General features: G+C 44.9%; 2 protein-coding genes across 9 annotated transcripts in view; both read right to left on the reverse strand.

The window, feature by feature from the left end:
• Positions 1-4,488, reverse strand: part of CDC14B (cell division cycle 14B) — a 46,401-nt gene extending 41,913 nt beyond the window's left edge. For 6 of the 7 annotated variants that reach the window (XR_013943357.1, XR_013943358.1, XM_080573500.1 and 3 more), the window contains exon 1: positions 4,114-4,488. Coding sequence is in view for 5 of the 7 variants with exons in the window: in XM_080573500.1 (XP_080429626.1) it covers positions 4,114-4,291 (178 nt within the window). In the remaining 2 variants the exon portion in view is untranslated. The remainder of the gene's footprint in view (positions 1-4,113) is intronic. The other variant, XM_080573496.1, reaches the window with a different exon arrangement.
• Positions 4,489-6,605: 2,117 nt separating this feature from the next.
• PRXL2C (peroxiredoxin like 2C) lies at positions 6,606-11,408 on the reverse strand. Of its 2 annotated transcripts, XM_080573524.1 has the most exons (6): positions 10,942-11,408; positions 10,422-10,490; positions 8,803-8,856; positions 8,299-8,404; positions 7,923-8,054; positions 6,606-7,276 (listed from the first exon to the last, which is right to left on the reverse strand). In XM_080573524.1, the coding sequence occupies exons 1-6, from the start codon at positions 11,122-11,124 to the stop codon at positions 7,149-7,151; spliced, it is 672 nt and encodes a 223-aa protein (XP_080429650.1). In that variant the 5' UTR covers positions 11,125-11,408; the 3' UTR covers positions 6,606-7,148. The 2 variants fall into 2 exon arrangements, with proteins under 2 accessions (XP_080429650.1, XP_080429649.1); XM_080573523.1 differs by lacking the exon at positions 8,299-8,404 and having other exon boundaries at positions 7,923-8,049; positions 10,942-11,192.
• Positions 11,409-13,581: the final 2,173 nt, after the last annotated feature.

Raw genomic sequence — 13,581 nt, forward strand, 5'->3', positions numbered from 1 at the left:
TACAGTAACCAAGGATTAATGTGTTAATTTTTGAAGATGAGTAACACAGAGACAAGAATTTCTTCATTAAGGATCCAACTGCAGGACCAGGGTTTATACATAAAATACACTGGAGCAGCAGTAAACTTATTTCAATAGGACTCCACAAAGGTTTGGGCTGCAGGAGAAAGGTTTCCATTTTAATATTTTTATGCTTCATTTGTTAACTTTTCAGTATCTCATTTACATGTAATGTATTCGAGTACATTCAGATTCTTGCAAATTTCGGATAAAAGGTCATCATAAAATTATCATAAACTAGAGCAGATCTTTCTAATCGTCTTTCAGAAGAATGAGAAAGCAGAGCTTACTGCCTTCCAGGCTGCATCTGCACTGCAATTAGGAGATATGACTGCAGTACATTAGATGTACTTCAATTACATTTAATTTTGTTTGCCTCAAATAACAAAACAGTTAAAATACAGAAACATGGACTTCACTGTCGGCAATTAATTTGAGTAAGCATCCAGTGTACAAAATGAGCCTGTAGACCCCTAACTGAGGACTATGTTTCCACAGCTTTGCTACTGCTAGTACAAAAACTACTGAGATTAAAGCTAGCACAAGCATGTCTACACAAGCTATAATAATCACACATCTGATTTCAGTGTGCATAGAAAGAAATGCATTTTGCTTGTTTTTCAGACCTACAGTGTTCTGTGGAAGCATGCCTACAGAAAACTGAGAGCTGCCACTTCATAATCATATTCACGTGAATACAGAGATGACAAAATAATCTCCTTGCCTTTACTCTCAATAAGCCTGATGCTTCTACGGATCTGCTGTAAAGGCCTTAGAGAAAGAAATTTCAGTAATTTAAGAGGCAACTAAACACCAGACAGGCACTCGCTACAGGACAAGTCATACAAACAGCAAAGGTTATTTCAAAAAAAAAGAAAAACTCTGCATTGCTATTGTTGAACAGATGCCTCAAGATGAGAAATTCAGAGGAGGCTGACAGTACAACAAAATACCAAGTTAGTCTGTTTTGAATTACCAGGAATGCAACCAGAGAGTTATTTACTATTGTAACAGAAGTGCATTTCTAAATCCAGGGTTAGTGCCTCGTATTTTGTTATGTTGGATTTAAAGACCCCCAAAAAACAGGAAGACACAAGAGAAAACAAAAGACAAATTCTGTTGCAATATCGAGATGATGAGCAAAATTGTAGGAGATTTTCTTTTTAGTCATCCTATCCTTGGAAAGATTCATCCACTCATCTTTACAGCGTACTTCAAATTTAAGTGATGATACTGTTGGCAATAACAACAATAGCTTGGCCTTCTGAAAAAGAAAATGAAGACACGGTAAAGGAACTTTTTATTTAACCTCAAACCATGAAAAAATATTTTCAGGGCCACATCATGACCGACGAACAACATTGTGTTGCTTCTATGATTCTATGATTTCCTTAAACATAGTCCTTGTACTCTGCTGCTCAGCTGGTTTACAAGACTACATTACATATGTTCACACACTTTCAGTACTGGATTAGATACTGAAAGCATTAGACCTGCGTTTAAAATCTTAATTTTGAGACAGGCTCACCAGTAAATGAGGTTATATTGATAAAAGATTATATACAACTGTTGTACTGAGAGACTTGTATAATGAAAACTAATTAAAAGTATTTTGAAAATTCCCCCTAAATTGTTTTCAGCATGCCAAAAAAATTGTTTTCTTCAAAATACACAAGATTTATAGTGTTAAGCCAGCAACAGGGAAAAGACAAAGCAAAACCCTTGGACTCCATGGTTTCAAAAACAGAAACAAAAAGAAAAAAAAAAATCAACACAACCTACCTATAAATATATTAAACCAAATGCTGTTTCACAAAACTCCATGTGACAGCGTAAGTAAGATGATTCTCAATTAAAGAAAAAAAAAAGGCATATATGGTACAGCTTAGGGCATTCTTTCCGGAGTTAGTTCCTCACTGTAACCAACTGTATACCCATTTAGCAGGAGGACAAACAAACATCAAGAAACGTCCCACGATGTAGTATCATTAAAACATATCCATGGTTACTTTATTTTGGAATTAACTACCAGAGAGAGGTGAAAGAGAAACACACACCTTTTGCCCAAAGTTTATGCCTTTTAATTACACATCTTCTCTAAGATGCTACTTGTAAAAATCAGAGAAGAAAATACTAGCTTTTGAGCTTCTCAAGGAGAACTGTTACATTTTCTTTAAGTCATATAAATTGCGTCTTTCAGAGATCAGAAGGATATGGGAATATGCTTCCAATAAACAGAAGCGCATTCAGTACCAGCAAATTGAATTCATACCAGCCAGCCTCATGCATTAGTTGACAAAGACAAAATGCTAAAATTTACCATGTAGCTTAACAGACCAAAATAAACAGTATTTTAGAAGCACAGCTTTTCTGAACTACTCTTAGTAGCAAACAAAAATATTTAGATGACCCTGACATATGGTTGATAGGTACGATTCATTAGGAAATACAGAAACACAGTAATTATTTTATTATTTTGCATAAAAAAATCCACGCATATGATGGATTACAAACTCTGTTATGTATCAGAGCAAATGTAATATCAGGCAAGGAAAGATCCATAACTCTTTACAGCTATTTGGGTTGTTTTGTGCTCTTGTCTTCAGCAAAGATGAAAATGAGAGCAGCCTGCAACGTTCTTAATGAGTTAGGAAGTGTTTTTGTAAGCAAATAAGCTAATGCAGGTATTTTAGCCTTTACAGGTGCTGAAATATTTACCAGTAGGTCCAATTGCAAAAGTAGGGCCTTAAGCTTTAATCTTCCTCCAGTCCAAAACTATTAATTCATTTCTCAGAACTTCATTACGAGAAGGCAGAACTGACAGTTCAAAACCTGAAACAACTTTTAAAGCAGCTGAATGAAAAGGCAAGCCCGAGGGCTCATTCTTTTAGGGTTTCTCTATTAAAAAAAAATAAGTATGTCATACCAGTGTAATGAAGATTAGGCTGCAATTGTTCCATTATTAGAAGCTTATAAACAGCAGCCACCATGAACAGCGAGATCAAGGCAAAATGAAATATTATTAAATATAAGAACCTGCTGCATTTAATTGAGTTTGCTAAACCGTGCGCTGCCGCGTATGTCGAAATCCCACCGAAAAACACAAGTCAAATCCCAGGTGCTGAGCTGTATTATTTGAACAAGTGAACATTTCTTCGGAAGAGAAAACACAGTCATTTGATGGGCCTATTCGGTGCCAGGAGTGTATCAACAGACCCGAGCAACTGCTGCGTGAGAGCGGCTGGAGAGACCTGTTTGCTGGAGAGCTGGGCTGGACAGGGCTGCACAGCGCTCTAGCGAGCGAAATCACTGATATCAGGCAGGCATCACCTGCCAAATTGCAGGTTTCTACATTTAACCCGAGAGCCGCACCACTGTAATTTTCGATATGAATGGTTACAGCCGAGAATGTCACGGAGAAACGAGGGCTCGGAGCGGTGTGTCATTACAGACCTCGGTGTAAGCACACCGCCGCGTCCCTCTGTGCAGACCAGGCGCAAAACGCTCTCGTTTAGGCTGGGGCAGTTTTATTCCACGACAGCATCGGAGCCTCTTACAGAGAGGCTTTCGGCGTGCCTCGGGGGTTCGCATCCTTCCCGCACCACCCTGCCCGACTCCCAGAACGCTGGCGGGGCATCGGGACTTCCTCAGCACGCCGCCGCTGGGGACACACCGGCCTGACCGAACCGCCCTGCCCTCAGCAAGGACGGGACCGGTGCCTTTTGTCCCCGTTTGCCCCCCCACACGTTTGGGCTGCCGGGGACGGGAGGCGAGCGGGGCTCACTTCGCCTGCCCCCCAGAAGTAACTAACGCCGTCCTCGGAGCCGACGCGGCGTCGGCGGCTCATTTTTTGGGGGGGGGGGGGGGGGGGGGGGGGGGTGCGTTCTTTTTTCCCAAAAAACCCGCGTTTTGCGGCGCCTTCCCCTCCGCCCCCCCCCACGACCAGCGCTGCCAACAAAGTTCCCGGGGCCGGGCAGCGGCTCCGCGCCCTGCGGGCAACTTTCGGCCCGGACACCCCCCCCCCCCCCCCGCCGCCCCCGGCACGCCCCTCACCGGCGATCTTCACGCAGTTCTCGGTCCCGGCGGGGGGTGGCGGCGGCGGCGGCGGCTGCTGCCCTCGCCGCTCCGCCTCGCCCCCCGCCGCCCTCGCCGCCGCGCTCCGAGTTCTCTTCAGAGCCGGCGGCGCCGGGGCGGCGCGGCGCCGGGCCTCGGCCCAGCTCTTCCGCTTCATGGCGGAGGCGGCCGCGCCGCTACGGTGGGGGCGAGGCGGCGCGGATCATCCCCGCCGCTCCCCGCGGGGATCGCGATGCCGCGGGGGAGGAGGGACCCCGCGGCGGCGGCGGCGGCGGCGGCGGCTGACGCGGCTCCCCGGACACCGCCCCCTCCCGCCGCCCCGTGCACCGACGGGCCCCCCCCGCCCCGCCGCGGCGGCGGCTCCCGGCCGCCCCCCCCCCCGCCCCCCGCGTCTGCCGCTGATTGGGCCGGGTCCGCGTGGCGTCACCGGCGCGGAGCGGTGCGGGCTGTGACGTCATAGGGGCCGCCGTAACAGGTGGGCCCGCGGACGGGCGGGGAGGGCTCGGACCGGGGACGGGGACGGGACGGGGCGGGACCGGGCGGCCTCGCCTCGCCTCGCAGCACAGCCCAGCACAGCCCTGCCACACGCAGGGCCAGCGGTGGTCCGTCTCCCGCCTTCCGCTGCCGAACTTTGCAAAAACACTTTTTTAACGCTTTTTTAAAAAAATTTGTAAAAACACTTTTTTTTTTCTTTTTGTAAAAACACTTTTTTTTTTTTTTGCAAAGCCGCTTCGTTTTGGTAGAAGCACTTTCTGTAAAAACTTTTTTTTTGTAAAAACGCTTTCTGTACTTTTTAGGAAAAAAAAAACACTTTTTTTGGTATACTTTTTTGTAACCCCCTTTTTTTTTTTACACTTCTTTTTTTTTTTTCTTAAAAAAAAAAACACTTTTAAAATACATTTTCTTAATCACACAGCAGACCTGGCATCGTGCCTTCCCCTGCCAGCACACACAGTCACCATGCACCAATGTCCCACCAGTGGCCCAGGCGTGCACCGTGGTCTGGCTGCACGCAGCGAACCCACGGCTGGTGCCTTAATGACGGCTGCTTTCCGAATGAGTCCTCCTCTGTCGTTTCCCCTCTGTTTGCTGCTCTTCGAGTTGTGAGGCTTGGGGAAGAACGGGTGGGTTGTGCCGGGGTAGCGCGGAGGCCGTGGGACAGCTTCTGGCAGCGCTGAGGTTGGGTGGCTTTAAGAAACGGAGCAAGTTACACCTCCATTCATTCTGATCCCTGTTAAGAGTCCTCACTTTTAGCTCTCATTTGTTTATATCGTGTTTTTTTTTTGTTTGTTTGTTTGTTTGTTTTTTAACTCGCCAAACGCTTACTTTAAAAATCGAAAGCACAGGGGAAGGTGAAAGTGAAATGACTGGAAAACAAAAGTAGAGCTGGAAACGGTGTCCTTGGCAGGGACAAATGAATGAGTGTGGGAGCACTGCTGATAAACTGGGTGTTCTTTCACTTCCAAAATATGTTAAAATCCCTGCATTTCTCACCTTCATTTTGCACACACAGACTGGGGCTTCCATCTCGCTTCCTGACGCTTTGCCCTCCTGCGAGCCTTGGCTGCCGGACAGGCGCTGTGCCACCTTCCGAGCGAGCCTCCGGGCCGCCCTGCAAGAGCCAGGGTTCAAAGTCTGTGCACGGCTGCTGACAGTCCTGTTCTGAGCACCCTTTAGTCAGAGCAGGGAACCCAGTGCAGCATTTTTACATCAGTAACATCCTCTCGTTAAACACGCGCTGTCCAAATGCGTATGTAATTAATAAGGGGCTAAGGGATAGCACCTTCTGGTGTAATTACATCGCTCCCTATCACTATTTTTCTTAAGCCTTTTATTTTTCATCAAGGGGCGCTGCATTTAATTTCAAGTGATCTTAATGATGTAGAGAGCTCTCAGAAGTTTGCTCTGGGCCTGCCTTAATGGATGCAGACACAAAACTCCGTGTTTGACATACCACTTTCACAATTGTGTTAGTGTTAAGACTGGTGAGATTTTGCAGGTGAGATGTGTATGAGTAGTGGCAGTGTGCAGTGAAGGCCAAAGATCAGAAACTGCAGAGGAGGACATGCTCCTCCATAAATCTCAGAGATTTTTATTTTGAAAATGCTAAAACGTGGCTCATGCCTCAAAAGAAGGCAAATTCTACTTTAATGAAAACAATAGATTCTGAACATAAGCGTTTCTAGAAAAAGAGATCATACAAAATCTGACAGAACCACAAACTAAAATGTCCTCAGCTCAGCTGTCTATGACAGAAATAACCAAGGATGGTTTTTCAGAGACCTCTTGCTCTGACAGAAAATATATACGTACACAGGAGAATGTACTGCTGCAAATATTCGTAAGAATATGAACAACCATGACCTACTCCAAAACTGACAATCTGACAAGAATCAGGTTTAAGATCCCCCTCTCCCTGTTTTTACAGACCCACCTTTTTGTATTACACAAAACAACTGCAGACAACAGATGATATATATAAAATATTTATTTAAAACTATTAAATGTATTTCATAAAGTCCGCCCTTGCCAGATGCAAAAATAGTTATCGGCTTAGATCCCACTGTTTGCAACAGTGAGCTTCCAAAGTATATTTTAAATACAAGATTGCCACACAGTGCTGGAGGTTTGAAAACCACTGAGAAGTTCTGGGTTGATGTGATTTAGCGAAAGGCAAGAATCCCAAGTTCTTCCCGAGCAAAACCAGACTTTAGTTTAGTTCATCCCGAAAGAAGATTTTTTAAATGTGTTAGCAACATTGTTACATGAGAAAATAATAAGCTACAGGAATTTTTGCAGTAAGTCTCAGTTGCGTTCTAGTTTTTGTTATTTTACATGCAATGGAAATAGCACTTCAGTATCTGTCTTCAGTGCCAGGTAGTTTATTCTGTGCTCTGATAGTCTAGATATGGTTTCAGATGTCTCATAAAGATGCAAGAGTAGTGATGCTGGTGGGAATTCACTGGAGCGTTGTTCTTGTAGAGCAGAAATGAAAAATGACACATTTCTCTGCGTCATATGTCAATAATCTGGGGTTTGTTTGTAAAATTTACTGTTTTAACTCCTGCCAGTTGCAAAACTGTGTTAATTGGAACATGATCCAACCTGTTTTTATCAAGGTGCAAAAAATGAACTTCATTACCTGGAATGGAATGAGAATAAACATGTAAATAGTTGAATACTATACTTATTTAAGGACTTAAGTGAATCATAGAAGCATTCTGATTTCCCACAAGCTCTTGTACAGATGTGTGCTAGCTGTAGGTTGCACAATACACTGTATTTTAAATTATGGATTTTTAAAATTAAGTTGTAGAAACATGGGGCACTGAGCCATCTAACTGAATTAAATCTGCTGTAGCATGGTGCTTCCTAATGATTTGAGGAGATTACTTTGTCATGTGTTAGCCCCACTTCATGATTTATTCCTCTATTAAAAACACATTAAATGCCTAGAATCAAATCAAAAGCAGAATGTGGGTGCACAACACAATGTCAAAACAAAAATAAAATAAAATAAAATAAAATAAAATAAAATAAAATAAAATAAAATAAAACAAAACTTCAAGCCAGTTGTTCCATCAGGGTCACTATCAGCTTTGTGCCATCTCTGCAGGAGATGGAATTGCACAATGGCACCTCCACGGATTCCTTCAGCTAGCAGAATCTCACAGACTACATTATACTGTCCTTGGGAGTCCACAGGGACAGCAGCTGAGATGGCAGCACTAAAGCAAACAGCAGAAGGAAGACTGCATTTGTTTTTCAGACAAAATAAATGGGCTCACCTGGGCCTAAAATCAGAGTTCCTCCCTGCTGAGCGGGGTCTCCTTGAAAGTCAAAAGCTGGGCCAGTCATTGCTCTCCACATACTCTTAATACTTCCCAAGAGCACGCTCGATTTTACGTGAGGGCTCTGCACTAAACAAAACAGCAAAGTACTTGTTACCTAGAAATACAAAAATACCTAGAGAGAACAACAAAATCAAACTGTTGCTGTGAATAGTTTCCTGACTACTGAAGAAATGGGATGTGTTCTGCCAATGTACAGCTTACAAGAGATGGTCTGGTGAGCCACTCCCTTCCTATTTACATTGTGATCATGGTATTTTATCAGAGCATTCTTGTTCTGTGAGTCAATTCAATGTGAGAAAAATTTTCTTACCTGGTAAGTTATTACCTTCACCTCTTTTCATGCCAAGTGTTTTATAAATTTCCCTTTGTGGATCTACATACATTTCATGCGTATACCCAGTTAAACTGCAAAAGGGCTGCAAAATATGTATATACAAAAAAAAAAAGTAATATTTTTAAGGTTAGGATTAGTTAGGATCTACTGACAGTGGAAAAAATAGTGACACACCCCCAATTTTAAAACCTGTGACTTTGTCATGTTAAATGAAAGTAAAAGCCAAAAATTTTTAGCCCTAAAGCTTTTAGTAAAACAAAGCTCCCAGTGCAATCTGGAAAATATTTTTCCTTAACAAGTCTCAGTGGATTTTAAAACGAAATCTTTAGTTACTTGCTTTATTCATGAACTACCAATTGCTTCATGACCTGGTTTTCTGTGGTTGCAAATGACCGTCTTTTCACTCTGAGCAAAATCCCTCAATGCAGATCATTAAGACACAATAGAATACACAATTTATTTAATGACTACCTTATTTACCTTGATGTGATGATAAGATGACTGTCCAATAACGATAAGCCTCACATTTGCTTCCTAGAACAGAACACAGGTATTGAAACTGAAAAGAGGAACTTGGTGTTTCTGCACGACTGCAAAGCATTAGCAGTCTGGTGTTCTGCGATAATGATCACGGTGTACTGAGTTAAAATTATTTGAAATTAACATCACTGACGTATTCGGAACACACTCTTTGTCACCCACAGTTAGCAGCTACATAAATTTATTAAGTGGTAAATTACGTTTTAAAGATAACTTTTAAGTTACAGGTATGTAAACTTTATGTTTTTTGTAGCATTACTAGCATCATCTTTTCTATTGATTGCAACCTGCTTATGATTTTGGAAATGGAAAATTTCAATGCAGTTACACCTGCATCTAAAGAAGCAGCATGCAAACACTGATGTACAAACAAGTACATCTGTTATTTTCATTTACCGATGACCCTTAATATATATAACTTCAATCAACATGTAGTGCTGCCTTTTGCAGGTGCAACGTTAAGCCTGAGCCTAATACACATCAAAACTTTATATAGATACCAATAACACATTTAATAAAGTATCAGATGTTGCTGTTGTTGTTGTGTTGTGTTTTTTTTTTTTTTTTTAATATTGGGGTATAACGCTTGCCTATCCCAAACAGAATCATTTTGTTTGTTGGGAAAAGAAGCCCTCCCCTAAAAATAAAATAGTCTTACTAAAAAAAAAAAAAAAAAGAAGGATTTGATTTTCCATATGTATATCTTCAAGCAGCCAAATTAAGATGTCATTCTGAGTAATGCTAATTGAACAGTTTAGAAAAATCTGTCCTGAGGAGGCGAGCTGCCAGAGAAATTACCCCTCTTCATCCCCAAGCTCTTAGTCCATCTAAGGACTGCTGTCAGCGTGGAGCTGGGTCTGTGTCACCTGCTGTGCTGCTGTTGGAAACAAAATATGTCAAGACTTGCAATCGGCAGCCTAGAAGAGACAGTTTGATCTCCCTCATTTAGCAGGGGACCGTTGCCTTTCTCTTGTATCTTCTAGCACCTGACAAATACCAGTCCACAGCAAGTCCTGTCCATGCCATTTCTCCTTTCTGTCACTCTCTAACTCCTATTTGTGCAGCTGACTGGTGGACAGGTCACACAACTGATGCAGCTTACAATAAAAAATAAAAATAAAAATCACAGAAGGGAGACTATTTGTAATCCGAATCACTTTTCTGATCTCGTTCCGTGCACAACCAGCATTCAGCTGTAGCAGCATAATGGGATGGGCAGTAGTCTGGTCGGAGTAGACAGCTGCCGGGGCACTGCTAATACCAAAAGAAATGCCTGTCAAATGTTGTCTAATTGTTTGGGTAGAAAAAAACAGCATCAAGCTAACAGTGCAAAGAGAAATAATGCTGCTGCAACAGAGCATGCAGTGCAATAAATCCCTGTCTCCCAGGCAGATGCATTATGGCAACTGTATCAAAGAAGGAAAGCACTAACTTACTCCTGAGCTTTTGTCTGATTCCTTGAAGGTTTAAGCCTCCTGCAAGCCCGCTGCAGGAGACAACTGATCAGCTGGACTGCAGCAGCCCCCCATACAAACATGTACATGGGGTGTTGTACTTACTTGTAAGTAACTCCTGGGGACTTTTGCCAGGTCTTCCACATACTCCTTACAGGTGTAACACAAAAAACTCTGCAACACAGCCAGTTGGATGTGTCACAAACAGACGTTATTGCACAGCAATGAAGCACCTCATTCTGACTTCGGCACAAACTGTTTTGGAGGTGACCAGGAACTGGGAACACGACAAATGAAAGTTCACTGCAGTCACCAAATGTGGGTTAGGCTCCTGGTTTCACCCCAGCCTCAACAAGCACACCGAGCGTGGGGCCTTGCTAGTGTTTTTATCCCTAGGAACGTGAGAGCTGGCTTGTCAGCTGGGAAACCAGGGAACGGCATCCTTGCTTCCCTAAGGACAGGGCCGAAGAACTGTTTGGTCTGGGATGAAAACTGCATCGCTTTGCCAAAGTGCGGGGGGCTCTGCTGCCTGTTTTCCTCCCTCCCTGCAAGCTCCCACCCTCTCGAGTGACTCCCCCGGGGCCTGAGGCGTGCGGGCCCGCCCTGCCCGCCGCTCCCCGCTCACCCTCACGAACACCACGATGGCCTTCTGCTCCCCGTACAGGGCGGCGAAGGGCACCCTCCGCCCCTCGCCGTCCGCCACCAGGCAGCGGGACGCCTCCCGCAGCTCCGCGGCCTCCGGGCGGGGCGCGGCGGGCGCCCTGCGGACCTGCTCCGTGACGGGTGGCGGGGCCGGCTGCGAGGACATGGCCGACAACGCCGCCGCCCCGTACCCGGCCCGACCTGGCCCGGCCTTCCCGCGGGCGGGGAGGGAAAGGCGGAGCCGGTCGGGGGAAGCGACGGGGTCGGGTGGGAGGGCATCGCCTCGGCCCTGCGCCCGGAGCTGGCCGGGGATGAAGGAGGAGACGGGGGGGTTGGGGCCTCCGAGGGGACGGGGAGGGAGATCAGCTGCCAGATCCCTGCCTGCCAGCGGGGGACATGCACTGCATGTGCGGAAAACACTGCAGCTCCCAGGAGCGGTGGGTGAAGGGAGTCAGCGCCGCACCGCCTCCGGTTCGGGGCACCCTGTGCAGGGTGGTGGTGTCGGAGGGCTGTGAGCGAGCTGGAAACTTCTGTTTTCCTGGAACTGTCGAGCTACAGCACAGAAAGCGCAGACCCTGGTTCCTCGCTGAAGTAAGAGAGACAAAACTCGGCTGGACTCTGGCAGGTGACCTGCTGAGGATGGAAAGCACACAGAAATGAGTGAACTCAACACTTCGTGAAAAAAGAACACCACCAGTCCTGAGGAGTAGCCAGGTCTCTTGGACGGTTAAAAAAAAGTGCCATAAAGCTGGCACTTTATGAGGAGGACTGCATCTTCATTTTAACAGAGGGCAGAAAGGAAGAAGTACCAGAGGGAATACAGCTGGAGCGAATAGGACAGGGGCATCGCTGGGAGTTTTGTCCTTTTTGAAGCCCCCTGATGGTGTTCATCCCAGAGTCTGTCTTGCCAGACTTCCACAGTGTCTGTAGTGTTAGTGTCACATAAACTCCTGTATGTTTATGTAAACTCATGAAACTTTGGATTAAGCCCATTGCTTTTATACTACCAGGAGAGAGTGCACAGAACAGGTTAATCCCCTCACCACATCAGTCTTTTGACTGTACACAGACTAGTGCTATGCTGCCCTCAATCTTCTGTTTCCTAGTTTAAGCAACCTCTCCCCCCACCCCTTTTTTTGTTCTACAATGTCTTCTTATATGCCATTTCTAGAATAAATGTTTTGTATTTTCCTCTTGCCTTTCTAGATGGTTTCTGTCATGCCTGAAGTTCAGTGCCCGAAACTAGAAACAGAGTTTAAGTCTTAGCTTTAGTCTATGTGTTGGGCCTGTACATCTGTTTAAATATGCTGGCATTGTGGTTGTGCAAAAGCATTATATTATTGACTTAATTTTGGCCTGAGAACCACTATAACCCCCAGCTGCTCAGCTCCAGACCTTCCCTAGATGAGAGTGCATTATCACCACTTCTCATAGGGTAGTTGGTGGAAGAAATTCTCTCCACCTTCACAATGTCTGAAAAGTCAGACAAGCTCTGTATAAAACCTTTACCTAGGATGATATAACATAACTGGTCCCCCAGCTGGGGTACTTCCTAACTGTTTTAAAATTGTTGTCAAAAAGTACTTAAGGACACATAAGGTGCTTTATGCCAAGTTAACAATAATGACAAGTCAGCTCTACTTCGTAAACGACAACATGAGGGAAAGTGATTTCTGGCTGATGTAGCTGCTTACAAGTTTCTGGCACATACCTGCAGGTAAAACTGTCCAGCTGCTGGTACAACCCTCTTGTTTCAGTAATAAAATTATATTTCATGGTATAGATCGCGCTGGTGTCTTTGCTAGGGTAAATGTGATTGTCATCATAATACTTTGCTGAGACAGCAAATCACTGTTTGAATGTTAGTAAAGCACTTCTTGCATATTTGCTTATGGCAGTTTACCTCAAGGACTAATCTTGCAGTCCAGTATGCTCTCACAGTGAACTCAAATTGATACAGAATTTCTGAATATTGTGAAATGTATGTTCTGTTAGATAAGGGTTTGAACAGTATTAATTCCCTGTTGCTGTTGTCAGACTCCTTTGTTCACTTAATGGTTACACATATTTTATGCTGTCAGTTGGAGCACTTCAGCCAGCAGCTCGTAAGCCAAATTTGGGCCGTGCTGCATCACTCTGGCTCTTCAAAAGCACTGGTGTGGAGTGGCCTGCCCTTGACTACTGCAAGATGTATCAAAGCTGGGAAAACTGGTAACTTTTGACTTGCTTTGCTCTTTATCTTGAGAATGAAGTGGGCAGGCTGTGTTGTGGCTGCAGTAAAGCTGCTGGGTATCACAGACCAGGCTGTGCAGGGCACAGGGGCACAGCTCAGCTGTTGGTCACCAGCAGAGCTGGGAGCAGGGCCCTTGTGACTGCAGCTGGAAATCAGAGCCTGCAGAGGAGGCAGCGGTGGCCCTGCATAGGACCTGCTGCCAGTCCTGAGTAGGGTGCAAGTGGGGCTGAGCCCTCTGATGAAGAATCGGGCAGTGGGGTGTCTCAAACTCACAGGACACTGTTCCAGCTTGGTCTGCGCGTGGCTGGTCTTATGCCTAGACTCCAGAGTGGTCATTATCACTTGATTTTAAATTACATTTCTGAGGAGGCCAGCCCATCTGTTAGAGCT

This window comes from Anser brachyrhynchus (assembly GCF_964034855.1).
Source record: "Anser brachyrhynchus genome assembly, chromosome: Z".
NCBI lineage: Eukaryota > Metazoa > Chordata > Aves > Anseriformes > Anatidae > Anser > Anser brachyrhynchus.